The 19,302-nt window shown below is 35.5% G+C and overlaps 2 protein-coding genes across 5 annotated transcripts in view; one reads left to right on the plus strand and one right to left on the minus strand.

The window, feature by feature from the left end:
* Positions 1 to 9,521, plus strand: part of LOC124154321 (scavenger receptor class B member 1-like) — a 218,573-nt gene extending 209,052 nt beyond the window's left edge. For both annotated transcript variants that reach the window (XM_046527983.1, XM_046527982.1), the window contains exons 8-11: positions 3,452 to 3,851; positions 6,206 to 6,324; positions 7,029 to 7,154; positions 8,091 to 9,521. In XM_046527983.1, the coding sequence (XP_046383939.1) occupies positions 3,452 to 3,851; positions 6,206 to 6,324; positions 7,029 to 7,154; positions 8,091 to 8,420 (975 nt within the window). In that variant the 3' untranslated portion in view covers positions 8,421 to 9,521. The remainder of the gene's footprint in view (positions 1 to 3,451; positions 3,852 to 6,205; positions 6,325 to 7,028; positions 7,155 to 8,090) is intronic.
* Positions 9,522 to 15,368: 5,847 nt separating this feature from the next.
* Positions 15,369 to 19,302, minus strand: part of LOC124154322 — a 252,795-nt gene continuing 248,861 nt past the window's right edge. For all 3 annotated transcript variants that reach the window (XM_046527987.1, XM_046527986.1, XM_046527984.1), the window contains one exon: positions 15,369 to 16,976. In XM_046527987.1, the coding sequence (XP_046383943.1) occupies positions 16,818 to 16,976 (159 nt within the window). In that variant the 3' untranslated portion in view covers positions 15,369 to 16,817. The remainder of the gene's footprint in view (positions 16,977 to 19,302) is intronic.

Here is a 19,302-nt window from a genome sequence, read left to right on the forward strand (position 1 = left end):
CCGTATCTAATTCGTATGTACATAGTACCCATTGACTACGGGGATACTATGCCGCTTCGTCGCTTTTCATCAATGGATACTTTCCATTCGCGGCCTGTCGACGAAGCGCGTACGCAGCATGTGAATGTCCGCTACGAAGCACGTACGATAGGATACAAAGCGCGCAGGAACACAGCACTCAGGCTAATCTCAATCGATGAGAATGTTATGAATCATTATGAATTGTAAGTTCTCAATAGGTAAATAATACTATATCATGAATTCTAATTACCATGATACAGTACTATTTACCTATTGAGAACTTACAAAACTTACTCGGCCACTTAAATAACTGCGAAAAATGAGATTCTCAAGGCTAATTCACGCATCCCCAGCATTCTTAAGTGGCTCGTACTTACATGGAAACCTTGAGATGTTAATAAGAGTAAATTCTTATTAATTTTGACACTAAATAAGACATCACATAGCCCACGAGCATTAAAAAGCTTACCCTAAAGCCTGACGAAATAAAATTTTTAAATAAAAATTGCCGATGAAACAGGATTGCTGACACATCTGCTATTAGTATGATCGAATTCATCAAAATGCAAGCAAAAATTAACGTATAGTTCAGTCTCAGCTACTAAAACTTACCCATATCAGGCGCTAAAGTATTTGAAAAATTATTTGGGATGAGTAAAAGTCTTTAGGTCACTGCAGTAAATGTATCAACCTATTAAAAATATGAAAGTCCTGCCAAATCACCAGCATAAACACTTGTAAAATAAAACATGGTATCTCTTAGATCACACCTCCGATTTTATACTTACTTTGCATGAAGTCACCACCACAAGAAATTTTAAAGAGGCAGGAAAGAAAAAACCCACAGAAATACAATACATATACCTATTATGTATTTTCTATTGTCAACCACAATAATATTTCCAATTTTCTCTTCTATCCCACATCTAATTTAGCGAAACAATTACTCTTATTCTCTTTCGAATAAAAAATTATTTAAAAGAGGATCGACTGGTCGATACATAAAAACTATCTTCAATACTTTCTCTGATGAACGTCCACTATCACAGCATCAACTTGCACAAATCAAATCCACATCCACAAATATGTCACTACTTCCACAATGTCTGTCTTCTTGGCGACAGGTAACAGTGAAGCAATGGTACCTTCCTCCAATCTGGGCACCTTCAATTCAGCAAGAATTTTCTCGTCTTCTCGTCCAAGGCTACAGATTATTTTCTGATATCACAAGGTGCGATGTGAAGCTCACACACCTAAAATTAATAAATTATAAAATACCATGTAACTTATTAGGTCAAATCATTTCCAATTTTTGGTATTTCTCCATGAGAAATCAAATTACTAGGCTCGTAAATATAGTAAATATTTGTATGCCTGATATTTTTATTGTTTTAAACTATAGCATAAGATAATTTGAAATGATGAAAGCCGACGTGTAATACACCATAGGGCAAGCTAAGAAGCAATATTTGATCCTATAAACTTGGCAGCTTATTCCTAGTTTCTCCTTTAACAACACGTTTACCGAATGAATTAATACAAAAAAGACAACTAAAATGCAAGAATTTTCAAAAGAATTGCTGCTACAATATTTTGAATCACCATTTTTAGTACTGAATAGTACTATAGTACTTCAGTACTGAATAGTTCGGGATGTTGATGCATCAACATCCCGAAGCCACTTCTAACTTAAAATTAGGTACATCCAAATAATTTCAGCGAGAAAGAGTACATACCTCACAGTTTTTCGTAGGGGTGAAATGTTTTCTTCTTATCGCCCTAATGCACTTCTTCTTCAACTGAGGATCTTTTGGAAAGCTAAAAACTTGAACCATGTCCCGGAGTTTCCATTACATCCCGACAATACACACACGAAAGGCATTTTTAACAAAAATATCTCACTAACACGTTTCTGAAGCCCAGTGAATGAAATTAAAGAATAAGGGAAACTTCACCATTACCAGACACTCTATTTTTCACAAACTTAGCCACAAAAATCCCTGAAATGTGGTGAGACATGACGTAAACGATGCGATCTCCAACGGCTCGTGCCGGCTTGTGAAGGCATGTGATCTTTCTAGGAGGATATGGCACGATGGCACCACCCGCGAAAGAAAATAGTCCCAGACCAAATACAGTTTTATCGATGAGATACAATTTTATCGATGCATATGAATTTGCCAGTCCTCTTGCATCTTTTTTTAAAGGAAATAAAGAAACAAAACCTTTTTAGTAACTTCCTAAGCGCGATTTTTGTATCTTGATGGTCCACCCTCGTATTCAGGTACGAAAACTTCCTGTGCCGTCTGGGTAGTAATCATAGGTAATTCTGTGGTTTCTAACAAAGGTTATTTGTTACTTTACATTATTTTTTTATCAAGTCTCAAAGGGCCAAAAAATTTATGTGATGCATTTTACCTTAATTTTTGGATTGCTTTTGTGGCTAAATGCAGCATTTTTCACAGTTTTCCCACTTTTTAGAACTTATTGCATTTAATATTTCCCAAAAGCAGTTCACATTCAAGTCCAATCATACTTTTTATGAGCTTGTTATAACGATGATTGTATGAATACCACAAACACCAGCCACATATCACACTATCAAACCTTTGAATAAATACGTACATGATAATCAGTTCATTTTTACGCAAAGTTTATTTTTAACAATTTTTAATCTTCTTTCCTGTTACTGCACATGTTGAATTTTGATTAACCATTCAATATTTTTTCCTAGTATGGTATCAGCATAATAAAATGACTTATTTCAGGGCTGATGTAAACTGGTGGCTATCTCTTTTCACCCAATTTTATTTATTTTATTTCACACTCCTCTTTACTTCCAGCATTTTTTATCAAATATTTTATTGCATCCGAAGTGTGTATATATGCAGCATTTTTTATCTTTCCTGTCTTATTCATTCTTTATTGAGAAGACACACTTTGCATTAAATTGAATTAACATTTCCCACTGGGCTACAAAAATCTTTTGGGGTAGGGAGACTCCAAAATTATGCTTAAAGAGTGACAAAAATAAAATAAATATGGTAAATAGGAAAAAAATGTCAGTAAAAATGGGCCTAGAGTGACAATATCTATAGATAGTAATTATTAAACAAAAACTTTACATGAATAATTTCGGATGGGGAGTGTAAATAACCTATTTTTGGATGGGTTTAGTCAGGTTTTGGGGATGACCCATCTAGTTGGAAGGGAACGAGCACTCTCGCTTCAAAAACAGGATTTTTTTCCTTTGATATACTGGCATCAATCAGTTATTGGAGTCAACTGTTTGACATTGCTAATCAACTTTTTCATGCATTGTCTAGCATTTATGAAGAAGTCAGCATTTACATATGGCCTCATGATGAAAGATGTAATCTAACTCTATTTGCCTCCTCTTCATATTTGTGAGGGGAGTTCTCCCTTACAGATTTACCAGAACTTCAGAGATGAAGTGACAGTGTATATCGGCCCAGGGAATGGTGATCGCTTCTTCCTCATCGACAAGTTCAGGGGAAGCCGACGACTTGGGTACTGGGATGAGGAACCTTGCGATGTCGCATCCGGTTCCTCCGAGGGAGTGGCATATCCACAGTTCCTCACAAAGAATTTTACACTGCTTTACCTGCGTAAAACTCTCTGCCGTGTCACACCTCTTTACTATGCTCAAGATATGCAGAGGAAAGGAATGCTCGCTTATCGATTCAACTTGCCAAATAACTCTTTCGACACATCGGAGAAGTACCCAGAGAATTCGTGTTACATCAGAGATTACTCCAAGAGTAAAATACTGCCAGCAGGTCTTTTGGATGTGTCTCCTTGTTATTATGGTAAGTGATCAATGATGAATGGGAATTATTATTTCTTATAAATACGAGGTGCATTCAGAAAGTAAGTTCCGCTTTGAAATTAGAAAAGAGCAACTGCAGATACTTCAAAGAAATTTATTGCACACATCGCTACTACTCTAACACTATTTTTTTGTAATAGATCCAGGGGGGGGCACAGGAGGGGGCAGCTGCCCCCTCCCTCCCCCAGAAGCAAAATTAAAGTCAATCCAAAGAAAGTTTTGAAAAATTGTCTTCAAAACCAAGAAAAGTGATATTAGTATAAAACATGTAATCAAAATAAAAATATTTTTCTGAGCAAATAATTATAAGATCCAAAAAAGTGCTGTTATAATTTCTTTTGAAATTTTGGTTTCCATAACATTTTCTGTGTTACAACCTGAACGACCTCAGCTTGCCCCCTCTAGTTTTGTAGATCCTTGCCCTTTGCCCTTGTGTAGATCCCATGATTTTCCAGGTATTTGTCATAGTGTGGCACAAGTTTTTGTAAACCCTCTTTGTAGAAAGTTGCCGCCAATGAAGTCATCCAAGAGGTAACATGTCCTTTCAGCTCTTCTTTGCTGTTTGTTGATGTTTTTGACCATCCTAGGTACAGCCCCAACCTCGCTCCAAACGAAATTCACTTGTTTCTGCATCTGAAGTCTTTTCTTGGTGGTCAGTAGCATACATGTTACCTCATGGATGACTACACTGGTGGCAATAATCTACAAAGAGGATACACAATGAAAAATACCTGGAAAATCACATGATGTGATACGAGAAATAGTGGAGTAGGAAAGATGTGTGCTATACATTTCTTTGAATTGTCTCGATTTGTTCTTTATTTTATTTCAAAATGGAACTTACGTTCTGAATCAGTAGCGGATACAGTAAAAACTCAAGGTGGGGGGCATAAAAGGTATTTTAAGCTACCATTACTTTTATCGTAATAAAAAAGTAATGTAGCCACTGGTGAAGTTGAAGAAAGTTTTATTTAAACTCATTATACTCGTGTACAAGACAATATATTACGATATGAAAAAGTTACAACTGTGGTTCTACAATGGTCGGCAATGCAGACGACCCGGCAAGGGACGGACACATGCCCCCTGTGCCCCCATCTGTATCTGCCACTGTTCCAACCTTATCTCTTATTCATTAAATTTGCCAGTGGTTCTCATTTTTACTGTGAAAATATGGTCAGTTATTATTATGGGTTCATTTTATTCAAGGCTATCTGAAAGAAATCTTAGCCTCAAGGCCTGTAATCAGAACTGCAGTACGTATAAGGTTGTTTATGAACGGAAACAAAGCATTTCAGCTACAATGTAAGAGCATAGGCTAAGCATTCTGAACTATTGGGGTTTAAAATTTCACCCTGCATCCTCAGAAGGATTTTTGGGAAGGATGAAGGGAATGGAAATCTCACCATATTGAGCATTGCTATGTACTGCCCTGGGTTTAGGAAGGTTTGGGTTGGGAAAACCTCGAATCATCAGTAAGGCCACACAAGCCACCACATGCAAAGGTGCATCCATTTGTAATTTCATTTTTTAATTGCAAGCATCAAGAGTTATATTTTGGATTCACTTGCATCAAAATTCAAAGTGGGCCAACCTTCTTTCTTCTCTCATGAAGACCTCATCGGGTTATGACATGACCACTAGTTATGACATTGTGCATCAAAAGAGTCCACAAGGGGGGTAGACGTTGATATGGAATATTTTGATTTACATTTATTTTTTTTGGGATGATTGAGAGCCATGCATCATTAATTCTACTTGAAAATATGGCTAAATCCTACACATAAATATGTATTTATGCCAAGTTTGGTTACTTGAGGAATGCCAAGAAGTAGCACTCCTCAAGTAACACCTCCTCAACCATTTTCCTGGCACAGCTACCAATCAGCCACCACTTACATGCCGGTGACATGTAGTCACCATCGCCACTACTATCATTTAACATTGTAAAAATGATACAACTAACCAAATAACCCTTATACTTGATGCCACACGGTGAAAGACTGGCACGTGATCCCAGCTAAATATGGGACCCTATACAAATTCTTTAGCATCATCGAAGGGTAAATAATGATTACTAGAAAAATTATGTTTTTTAGGTAAATTCAAAGAAGTAAAGCTCAAATTACTGTATTTTCACTAAAAATGTTCATTTTTTAATAACCTCTTGTGATTTCGGGAGGGAGAGGGAGTCAAGACAAATCTTACAAAATATCTTCAAGGGGGTCAAAAGTCACCTAAATGCCTCAGATGATCACTTGAGAACCCCCCTGAGAAAGAGTTGAGAAGTTGTATTCATGAACAGCCAAATTAAGGTATTTGTTCTTTTTACAGATTTTCCAATCGCTGCTTCATTTCCACATTTTATGAATGGTGCTACTAGTTTATTGAACTCAATGGATGGCCTCAATCCTGATAATGAGAAGCATGGATCATATGTGATTGTTGAACCGGTAAGTAAACGTGTTCCCGAATTGTGAGAATGTCTCATTTTGCATCTACAATTTTCACCACGATTATAGGACAATAGATGGTCAAAAATCTTGGAAGAACATTATATATGAATAATGGCAGATTTCTGTAGCCACAAACCAGTGAAAAAGGAGAGTATACTCTTCCTGCAATTAATATCTTGTGAATAACAAAACCCTGCTGTAGCTACAGCATGAGTGAAATAAATATGCATTTCGATTGTACTTGTCATTATATGGCAAATTATAATTTTATCAAAATCAATTTGACTCAGTCAGATTTCGCAGAATTGTACAGTTTTACTAATCTGAATTATTGCATTATAATGGTATTTTGCAAAGTAAAACCTCACATCATTAATCTGCAATATTCTAATTAATGTACATATATAAAATTGACTTGAATCTACTAATTAATATAGCTAAACCCATTTTCCTTAAAAAAATATCTGTTCATTTTATTATTATACCTTTTTGCTGAAATATTTTCTTTTATGTATTCATAAAATATCAGTTTTTATAGAAATACAAATTCCCAATAGAAAAAGCACTCATAGCAATAAGTGAATGCCAATGAAAGAAAATGTTTCATTACATTGTGTAAATGTGTGTGATACTATAGCTGTAAAACATTCAAATGGCTTTATTGATGCATAAAAAGATTGATTTAAATCCTCTGATTGAAGATAACTGGTGTTCCAATGGAGAGTAGAGCCCGCAGTCAATCGAATTTGGTGATAAGAAATATTACCGGCATAAACAGGGTTGGGCCATTTAATGGACTGGTTGTACCAATGTTCTGGGCTGAATATGTGAGTATATATTTTATATGTTAATGTGTGTAGCATGAAAAAAATACTTGTGCCTTCAATTAATATTTTATAATTATTTAGTAATAATTAATATTTTATGGCCTCCATAAATCCTATCTATGTAAAATAAAAGCACACCTTAGTAATCAAATCTCTGCTTAAGTCAACCTTTAGCCAATAAAAAACAATCATTTTCAATACATATTCATTTAATTAATTAGGTGTCAAATGTTCTATACATATTGATATTAAAAATCAACCCTAAATGATCATATACAGCCCCAGATTTTTTTATAGGCTAACTAGGCTCTATTTTATAGAACTGTTATCTCAAAATAAGGATGAAATATTAATTCATACTTTTCTAAGTGATACAATTCTCAATCTGAAAAATTTGTGGGCCTTCACTCTCCATTTTCCATTAATGATTTTCCAAAAGAGAGGGTAAAAAATTTCTCACCTTGTAGAGGTTTCGACAGGTGTATCCTTGGGCAACACCAGAGTCAAACAGGGTACTCTGGTTTACAGCTCCTTAGAAATTGTTAAAGCTACAAAGCATTCAAGCTTAGCTTAGCACATTTTAGCTTATCAAGACACAGAGCTACAGAACATTCGCAAAAATATTGAATTTAATTGTAGGAGGAATGTAGATAGAGAAATAAAACAAGATGACCTCTACTCATTCTCTCTCTTTCATTCATTCTACAATCTCTTGTCAATTTTAGCAACAACTTTTGGAGAATTTTAATGTCAAATTATTAAATTTCTGGTAATATTAAAGACAGTAATAAATTCCAAGGAAAATTAAATAGATTTTGGATTGAGAAAATTGAATTTAAATTATAAATAAGGGTAAAATAACCCCTCCCATCATTCTTATGTCAACAAATCCTATTCACAAAATAAAGGTTGTCAATTTTTTCTATTTTTTTCCAGAATCAAGTTGGGCTCCCTTGGTACATCTCATCGCTGATGTATTTTGTGGTCGTAATCCTTCCAAGCTTTCAAAAAGTGTTGTCAGTAGTATTTATTTTACTGGGAATTGGCCAATTATTGGTGGTGTCATTTGGTTGCTTTTGTACCCCTGTTTCAGTGGCACATAAACATTGGCGTCGAAATTTACCTCGAAAGATATGCATGGATGAAGAAAAGGGGAACAAGGCATGCATCGCCAAAATATGCAAAAGCAAGCCAGTTGTTGTGCCTTACTCTTATAGCTTCCTTGATTTAGTTCCCTCCTCAACGAGTTCATCGGAAATCCTTTGACAACATCGAATGTCAGAGATGTATCATGTCCTCAAAAAAGACTGGTTAACTAAGTGTGAATTTAGTTGCTGCACCTCAGTGGTGATGTGTCTTGCTGGCCTCTTGAATGATAGGGACAGGTCTCCCTTTCCTCTGAAAGCCAGTGCTATTCGCTCATATGCATCAGGGAAATGACAGGTATGATCCTTGCCTATGTGCCTGTGTGAATGATTGTGAGAGAGTGAACTTTGTTGAAAAAAAGTCATCAGTTCCTATGGTTTTTTCTAAGAAAAACTCACCTGATGAAAAGACTATGAGAGAGAGTTATATAGAGTTACACTTATGAAGTGTACCAACCTATTTTTCCAGAAGTTATACATCAAAAAATAAGGCAGAAATATTAATTTATGCTTTACAAAGTGATAGACTTGTTGATCTGAAAAGTTTATCAGCTCAACAGAAGTGTGATCAGAAATTTTTGGGAGGAAGTCAAGTGATTTTTTTCTCACAAGTTTCTCATGAACTGAAAGTTGGTATCAAAAAGTTTTATATCACAGAAAGGTTATGAATACCAATGTATATCATTCAAAAAGTATATATTTATCGCTGTACCCCCCAAAATACTTATGCAAATATTTATGGCATTATCGCAATTGAAAAACTTCTGACATTTTTAACGATCACGTTTTTCATCTCCTTGAATGAAATCTTTGCCCATCCTCGTTTTGAAGCTGTTGGCTCCAACGTCATGTATTAAAAAAATAACAATATCCCAGTAAGTGACATTTGAAATCGTCTGAAATGATTATAAATTTGAGATTTATATTGAAAATGTTGCATTTTATAAATATAAGCTGGATATTATATAAAGATTTTATAAAAATATTGTTCAATCAATGGCAATAAGATTTACCATCCAAAAACGTGTGTGGCCAATTTACATACATGTGTACTTTCAATACCTTTGAAGTGCCTTCTTCATTTTTAATCGTCACAAGCATTTACCAAAGCTCATGTGGGTGCCATGCTGTGTATCATTATCATTGCAAAGAATCTTATTTGTTGTACATTTGTAAAAAGTCATGTTTGTATGAAAAAGAAAATAAATTTATTCAAAAAATATTCTCTACACATATATACCTCCATCACACCTCTTAGAATTAGAGTAAGCTATCCTTGACTTGTTTTGGAGTGTCTTAGGCAGTCACCCAAGGATTGATGTGGATCATTGATGTGGAAAGCAAATCCCTTTCTCGTGTCATTTATGGCATGCATAGCTTATAAAGAGGCGGCGTGTAGCAGGTTTCCTACCCAGGTAGATAACTTTTGCCTGGTATTACGATTCGCTCCTAGAAAAAAGTGGCAAAACGAGGTATCCTAGTGCACACCCTTGTCTCACTCCTTTTCCTATTCTTGCTTCATCAGAATTGGGTCCAGATTTTGTCACTTGCATTCATACGCCAAGCAGTGGGCCATATTGTTGTACATTACCTTCGGTAAATCTTGGTGAATATGGTAAGGTGAAACGTGTGGACACCTGCAATTCTAAAAATTGGGAAGAACAACTAAACAACCCAGCTTACATCACCATTTGATTCGCAATGACTTACCTTGTGTTTGTAATGTTATAGTGTATTTTTTATCCATTTAATTATGTATTTATGTTCTCAGAAATTATATTTGGTTGATATAAGATAAGAACAGCCTGTATATAACTATAGTAAAAACCTGTTCTTGATGATCACCCTGGATTGTGAACATTGCAGATGGCATTGCCCTTTAAACCAGTGAAATCACATTGATATTACCACTTCGTCAATCTTTCGCTAAAGACATGTTCGTTGAAAAGAAAAAAAAATTGATGGATCTAAGCACTAAATGCATGCTGGAGAATTATGTACTTACCCTAAGATATTATTTCAAGTATGATATTTTTCAAGGCAATGTAGGTATATCTCTTGCACTTGATAAAGTAGCCGCCATTTCTTGAGGGATAGCCCCTCTTTCAACCAATAGGGTAGTTTCCTTCATCAAAGAAAACGAAAAGCATTGATTGCGATTCGTTACCCACCATTAGTGTATTCAAAATATACAAATTATTTCGTTTTAGAAATAGCGGTTTAGACGAGTGGCAATGGTCTATTTTTATCCTTATTTGAAAAGGGCTAGATTGGCGCCCATGCGATGCCACTCCACGTGACGTCACAGGGACCTAGTTTCTATACGAGAAGATAGGAGTTATACATCGTCTGAGGTTACCAATGCATGCATGAGGCGCAGAGCTCAGGGAAACATGTCTTATTAATCACTTATTAAAACTGGCTAAGGTCGGAAAGTTTTCTTCATTTGATAAGGTATTAATAATACTTATTTAAGACAAGCGCTACCAGCCAGCAGGGTACTCAGCTACCCGCTAGCAGCCTGCGTCGTATCAGCGCTAAGCCTCGCCTCAAGGTCACCTCACAGGGGGGCAGCGGGAACCAGAAATAAGTCTCACGGAGAGATTTCCTGGCATTGATACTTACGCGTCACGTTTTCCCGCGCTTGAAAATTTTCACTTCTCATTTAATCGCGAAAAATAGATATCGTCATTTAAAAATCTAAATGCGTGAAACTCGTACTCCAGGTGTAATAATCTTTCGATTTAGGCAATAAAAAAATAATAAGAAACCACCCTATTCTCAGTATACCATTGTTTTCTTTTTTAGCTTGAATAGGTGCAATAGCTCTTGTTTTGAAGATTTTTAACTCTTTTACTGCCAGTCCATTTTGGGTGGGATGCGTAAAGACTGCAAGGGTATTTTCTGGACTTTGCAAGATTTCAGATTTTATTATTATTATAAATACTTAATTTTATTACATGCAACTTGATTTTTTCCTGATGCTAAAGATATTTAGAGCTTAAAACCATAAATGGATTACGGGATGGTATTTATGTGATGGTGAAACGGCCACAATCAAAATAAGTCAAAAAAGCTGCACTGATATATCAGCTCAAGGCAGTTTTCACACTAACAGCAAGGGCCAAAATATCGGCCCACTGACAGTAAAGGGATTAATATGTCCAATGTTTTTATTCATTGACAGCCCATCATTATGCATTTTTATCCCCCCTCAAGAGACTTTTCTCAGCAAGGCTTTTTTCAAATTACAAAAATTTTGGCATGGCACACGGAAAATTATCCTCGAATACATAGTTCCCTCCCTCAATTTCCCTTCCACATGGTTGGTCATAGAGCAACTACCCTTGGAGAGGTGGCTACAATGCACCATGAATTTACTATTATTCAGAGAGGATTGTTGATCTAGAAACTCTTTTTTCTTCAGAAAATCAAAATTTAAATGAACCTACTGATGTTAAAAACAATTTTTAAATCAGATTTTTAAAAACAAATACGTACAATGCTGATGTTACACCAACTTAAATTCCATCTCCCATCACTTTAACAGGTATCACTTTTTTACAGACTTCCTTCCTTGTTCAACACCATTTTGTCTTATTATCCTTCCCTGGAGCTCTCAATGTCATCACATCATTCAAGAGGCAGCTTTAAAAATCCATCTTCTCCTGGATCTTCATACTTTATTATTTTTTAGTTTTTCAATGATGATGATGATGTCAAACACCAGGAAAAACCAGCACTGTCCTCTAAAACTTAAAAGTTTCATATTTTTTTCATAGAAATTTTAACAATTTTTACACATTCTCTCGGCGTTTGAGTAAAGAAAGTAGGGTTTGGTATACAAGTATCGCTGAAGAAAGTATGAGCAATGCTGTGGTTCACTCCTAATACTCCGCTGGGTTGAATGACGGGCAGCCGTCGAGGCTGTCAAAAAGGTATTCGGCACCCATGTTGACTACTTTAGTGCTGTAGTGTTTGACTGCTACATAGGTATACAGCAAGCTGAAACTCCCAGACCAAGGTATTGGAAAGACTTATCGACTTTAAAAACGATATTATTACATGATTTTTCCTCATGTCGGCAGATTTCTGAATTTGCTGACCTCAACAGCTCTGCAGCCAAAACTACTCGACTCAACATTCGCAATGCTACTCAAAATACTTGAGCCGAGTACCAACTACACGACTCAACTTGAATTTTTTAGAACTCCCACGACCCAATTACATGTAAACGTTTACATTTGAAAAAATGTAACTATTACTATGTAATCCACTCATTGCTTTCTGAAAGTAAACATTTCCCATTGTGACTGCACAGATTGACATATGCCGAGAACTTTGTGTGAACTGACACATTCCTACATGCATAACTCTGCCCAAGTATGCACCAACTGAAAGCAATGTGTTAAACATGTATTTTAAGGAAACATTCAAAAGATCTCCTGCATGAATCTCATAGGCATTTTTAAAAAGTTTTTATGAAAGATAACTGTAGCCACAGGTGGATTTAGGTGGGGGGTCACAGATGTCATGACCCCCCAAATTTTATCTAATTTTTTTTTATTGTTATGTTCATTAGTTTAATAGATATAATTTCATCTATTATTAGGGATAAAAAATGAAGTTTTAGGCTCTAAAGCATGTAAAAAATGGGAAATAATGAAAAATTTACATGGGAGAAAACCCCTCTCTCTCGGGGACATTCCATACTCCCCGGACCCAGGTCACGACCCCTCCAAATGTGATGCTGAATTTGCCTCTGACTGTAACAATACATACTTAACTAAGACTGTCACCACTAACTTTTTTAAATTGGAGCTGGTACTTATCACTGATTAAAAATGTAATAACTAACGGTAACTTAGCCCAGCTATTTTTTTTTTGGTAGTACTCCACCCATTTCTGATGATGATCTATGAAAATTCGTACAAAACTTTTGATTGATGCATTTTGATACTTGAGCAAATTTGATACGAATTTGGTGAAAAAATTTGTGTTGAGTAAGAAAAGTGTTCCACCTAAGATTTTCAAATTCTTGATTTCTTGAGTAAATTCCTAAAAATTTCAAAGTGACGCATAAATAATTACATAAAATTTTTTATTCATGTAAAATAATTTTATTGGGACTTTGGTTGGAATTTGTTGAAAATTGTGTTTAGGAATATAAGTGTTTCATCCTAGGAGTTACAATTTAAAATTCTAGATTTTTGGGGAACACAGTGTTGAATAAAAAAATAATAAATCCAAAAGTATTGAATGACAATCAATTGAACAAAAATGTTAATTGATGCGGTTCCTTTTTCATGCAAATTCTTTAGGAACCTGTTGAAAATTATCATGCTTAGGATGATAAGTGTTTCATCTTAGGCGTAAGGGAACAAGAAATACAAAGAGGTATTTTTTCCATGATTCTTTCTCCATCTTATATTGTAAATTAAAAAATATATAAAATATTCCACTGTGTCTCATAATTTGAATTTTAGTTACTCTTGAAAGTCCTCCATGTTGTTTTGCATGTGCTTACATGCACTAATTTTCGATTTTTTTAAACTTTCATAAACATATTTGTAGATATTTCAGTAGAGGCCTCTGCAAAATATGAATATTATTATAGGATGTAACCAGCAGGCCCCTACCGGTCCCCTTCTCAGGGCGGTTGACGGCCATGGCCTGAGGATGCACTATGCAGGGGGAGGACAACCCAAATGATTCAGAATGAATTATGCATCAGTAAAACCTCTATGTAGTGAACTTCTTTACATCATAAACTTCCATACTTCATACCACCCCTACGGTCCCATGAGATTTATATGTAATTTTATAGGCAAACCTCTTTGTAGTAAACCTCTTTATATCATAAAACCTCCACTTATCATACCAAGGAGACACCCCCAAGACTGCCATACCCTCCACAAATAGTACCGAGGCAATTAGAGACTATCAATGCAGCCGCGATTACATACATGAAATGACATTTTCAGCAATAAATGTTTAACACTTATTTTCTTTACGCCTTTAATATGCTGTAATTTTCATGTTAACCATTAATTATGACCATTTTGTTCCATATGAAAGCATAACTAACAGAAAATAAGAAAAAAGATATCCAACTATCCTAATCATTTTAAGTCCTAATTTAGTTTTTTATTTTATCCTAATTATTTTAAGAGAGATCACATCGTTTTCTCTTGAATCATGGTAAAAATACGTAATAGTGCTTGCTTTGTGTTATCATTAAAAAATAAATATATGTTCACTAATGCATGTATATTTCTTTAAATGCACAAATATAATGGTTTAAAAGACAGCAGTGCCTTTTATTTCCAAAGGATATGAAAAAATGGTGTATATCACTAAAACCTCTCCATAGTGAACCTCCATGCATCAAATTGCCCAAATTTTGGTCCCCTTTGCGATGTAAAGAGATTTTACTGTATTAATTTAAATTACTGTTTTGTTTACTCAAGACAATGTTAATTATACTGTTAAATGAGGCATCTTCAGGATCTAGTTAACGGCTCAATGTTGCTATTCTGACTGTAAAATTTGTCAGTTTCGGAACAGGCGGAGTTTGCACCGGGATATGTCCTGGAGTCCCGGGGGCCCAGCACGGGCCTAGATGTAACTAGAGACCCAAGGTCCGACCATACCCCATCTAAAACTAAAAATTGATCTGAAAGTACAGTGAAACTGATCTCTTTGGCTGTATCTGATGGCTTGGTTACACCCTACATTAATATGTACAAGATCATGTGTGCATGAAAAAAATATTCTGTGGAAGTGAGAATGAACATGAAAATGTACTATGTTAACCAGCAGGCTGGTAATCATGCATTAACAGAAAATAGAATCTATTCTAATTTGGTTAATGCCTTCTTGTATGTTCCATTCCTGTCTACTTCAGTGAATCAGGTGTTAATGCATTCACTTGTACCTGGTGTGATGTATCATTTAAGTAGGCCTTGAGATGGTTGACTCTATACTTTTAAGCAGTGATATGTGTTAATGAACGAATAATTATCCAATTTTAGTTTAGTGTCTTTCACTCTAGTCAATCAAGAGTCAATAATTTTTACAACTTTATTACTGGAAAATGTACATACAGCATTATAAACATGGTCAGGGTTTCACTTAATGTCCTTCTTCACTCAGTTATAGCAAATTACATTCTCGGACTCATTTTTAAATGCTTTCAAGAATGAAATTATTTAAAAAGCAATATTGCAATGTGCCTAATAAAAAAATTTCTATCAGCATCATCTTCTCAATAGCACCAGATAAACCAAATAATTAAAAGTGGCTGGTTACATGTAAGCGTATATCAGGTAGTTCAAGAAAAACTGAATTAAAATCCATAATTTTTTTATTTTTCTTATTTAAGATGGAGGTATTTACAAATATTTGCCTCAAGCATGTGATTCATTTTCTAGTGACAGCAGTTTGTATTTTGCAATAAATCTCACAAGTGAAATTAAAGCAATACTTTCAGGTCACCTAAATTACTTTCATTATTGTAGTTTTAGTGAATGAGGTAAAAAACACACTATAATTTTCATCATACATTTCTCTTTTATGTTACTGCAATTTTAATCAACCAATGAATTAGCCTTTGCAAGAAGTGGATGCAAATCTTCCTTTTAATTAAAGCTACCTGTCACTTCCTTGCATGGCTTACACAATGATTTTCAGTGTAAGGTTGATCAAACAATTTCATGCACAAGTCAAAATTTTGACTTAATGTGTATCAAATGTTGCTTAATTTTCTTTCATCAAGCTGGTATAGGAATGGGCTGAGAGATTAATAAATAACAGCCCAATTATGGCTGATATGCTCTGACACACTCACACTCAAACACATACTGATTTTGAAGAATCACGAGCATAATGAAGAATGAGATGACAGACTTGAGAGGAATGGTTGACTTTTGAAGTCATCCCATATCTCATAAATGTCAGGCTAAGCCTCGCATTAACATTTCCAATGACTCAGAAGTTCTGGATAAAAGTGAGATAAGTTATTTTCTTTAAATATTTCATTTTGTTAAAGCTGAAGAAAGTCATCTTCTAAAAACCAAAATGTCATTGTCAGTGATCGATATTTTCCAAAAGCACCAATGTAGGTTTGACATTTGAATTTATCTAAGTGATACAAAGTTACATTTTTGCAGATGTTAAGCACTAAATTCTTTACACCAAGAGGGAAATTTTTAGTATTATCACATTCTCTTGAAAAATTCTCATCCAATCATTATATGGCAGTTTCCTCCTCCTAATTTGAGCTGACTGCTCCACAACTCAGCCTGAGCAGTTGCTACATACTTAAAATATTAAATTCTAGGGATAAAATTTCAATATAGCTACCAAGGCTAGTAACTATACCTTTCAATAATAGAATTTAATGAGGATGAGTTGAAATTAGCCCTCTGCTGAACAAAACCTCTTGATTAGATCACTTTGTTCACTCTCATTGCTTGCATTCATTTTCCAGTTTTTCACTTTTTTGCACTTTTTGAAATCAATCTTCAACTTCATTATCTGCTCGGCTATTCTTCACTCCAGTCTTTCCCGTCCATGGGTAAACATCGGGGCATGGCTGACAGGTCCTCATGTATCTTACACCACTCTTGTGCCAGAGGTTGCAAACCTTAGGATTGTTGCATTTCCTTGGTCTATCCTGGAAGTGAAAGAGAAGCATGTGAGAGTGCAATTTTTGATAACAAAGTAATTTCATCTAATGCATAGTCAGAAGCATTAATAGAATTTTTTGCCCTAGAAGTCTACTGTATCTGTATAGTGTTACTCAAACCTTTCAACTTCTTCAGCCTCTTCCAATGGTAGATGGAGAATTTACACAATAATTAATCCCACCTGTCCCGGAAATCTAGGATTTGACCTTCTCTTTCTCATATGGAGTCTAACAAAATCGGCAGCTTTCGATTTAATGAAGTTAAATCGTGTGATATCTTTCTTATCTTTCGCAGACTGTTGAAGCGCAAAAGAGTTGACAAAGGAAATATTTAATATTCAGAAAAATACTGCCATTGGCAACCTCCCAGATGTGTATCTACAGCACATTTTGTCTAAAGTATCTATGCTACCTTTAGTTGCGTTATGAAATGCAACTACCCCTATAGTTTCCCTGGCTCTATATCATCACTGACCCTGAAGTGCATAAATGAAATTAAGCAAACAGCATTACATATTTTGGGGACATTGGATATTACAGTCTTGCTGGCCAACAATCCGTAAAGTGAGGAGCCCATTATGTGCCCTTTGGATGACGCAAAACCATTAGGCTCTTTTATTTTTTATGATTTTACCAACGTAAATCAGCCCTTTTATTTAATTTTTCTACCAGTTTAATAGATGTGAACCAAATTATCCGCTGTGATATTCCTGTTGGACCCCATTATTGGCACAGAAAGACGAAGAATTGTCTGGGATGGTTTTGATAGGTTTTGTCTTTGTCTGATAGACGTATCCCATCTGTATCTTTTCCAGCGGACAAATAATTATACGCATTAAAGAGATAAATTTTTTTGGCATCAGTGAAATGCATAATTTTTAAACCATACATACTTGGAGGTCTTGCTGGGAATATACACTTTGAAAAGGCATCGGCACCTGAAGGCGATAAACGTTTAATCAATGCAAGTAACCATTACCAATGAATATATAGCAGCGTTGGAAGCTTTTTACTAGAGAGCAAAATAGCTCAGAAATTGGAGGTGTTGGGTGAGCTATGAATCGGCCCAATTCGATTTGATCCACAGGGTTAACAAAATGGAGACTTGTTAGAAGTAAAGTAAACTGCTGTCCTGACATTATTGATCGGAAAATTACCCTAACAATGCCATCAGAGACAAATATGCTGCAAATATCTCCATCATTGGAATTGGAAATCGCAGAATAAGCCAAAAGACCTAGAAAGGCTTTCAATTCCATCAAATCAACAGTTTCTGGCCTGCAATCCCTTTTATACGTATCTCTTATTGCTTGAAGCTTCGTATTTGTCCAATGCAAAATCAATTGCAACATTGGCTCATCAAATTTCTGAGACTAATAATCAAGAGGCTCAATATCCCTATCTAGTGATGTAATGTTCAAACCAGGTTTCTGAATAATGAGGCTATAGAAGGGTGTACAAATTTTCCTCTTTGGCTTAATTGACGACCACTTTTAGCGATTTCCCCTGTAAAAAAATTGTTCTTGCCTGGGGAGAACTTTTACTAAATCACTTCTTTCACCATCTGTGTTCCCTCCTTCACAATCAGTTTTATTTTTCGGCATGAATCAAAAGATTTTCGCGCTGCTTCAAATACTACGCACTCAAAATATATGAGCCAAAAAATAGCTACGAATACGCTTCGGACAAATGCAGATGCAACGTCAATTGCATTTCAACGTTTTACTCTCGGTGTTTCCCAGGCTCTTTTTATTTCTAATTGCGGTAAAACTCGATGCTTCGATGCTCTGTCCCCACATACTTAAAAGGAGACTGACCGCAAGAAAGGCACAAATGAATGTTGCCCTCCAGACGTGGGCGTGCAAATGTTCGGGGTCCAATTGGTTCCAACCCAGCCGGCACAGCCCATACCGCATCTATATGTGAAGTGGATGCAATGCGTGACAGAATGCGCTAGGTACCAAATATCCTTCTGCCATCCTTTGCTAGTTGCGCCTATGAATGCCATATTTTTCATGATGTGGTTTAATACTTAAAAATATCTGCAAGTCCTCGCATTAATTATTATAAAATTTCAAGAACTATTATTATTATAATTATTCATTGTATTCAAGATTTTCACGGACATACGGAACTACCAATGACTACAGCAGTAGGTATGGACTTGTCGTCTTGTAGCCATCTATCCCTATCTCGACGTGTTGGAGCCTCGTAGATAGTGTTGTGTTGGGTATGTTTTATAGTGATATTTTTTAATTCTGACCATTGCAGCAATTTTGACTAATCTCCCGGTGTTGACCCTCGCTCACTCATA

The sequence above is a fragment of the Ischnura elegans genome, chromosome 2, assembly GCF_921293095.1.
Source record: "Ischnura elegans chromosome 2, ioIscEleg1.1, whole genome shotgun sequence".
NCBI lineage: Eukaryota > Metazoa > Arthropoda > Insecta > Odonata > Coenagrionidae > Ischnura > Ischnura elegans.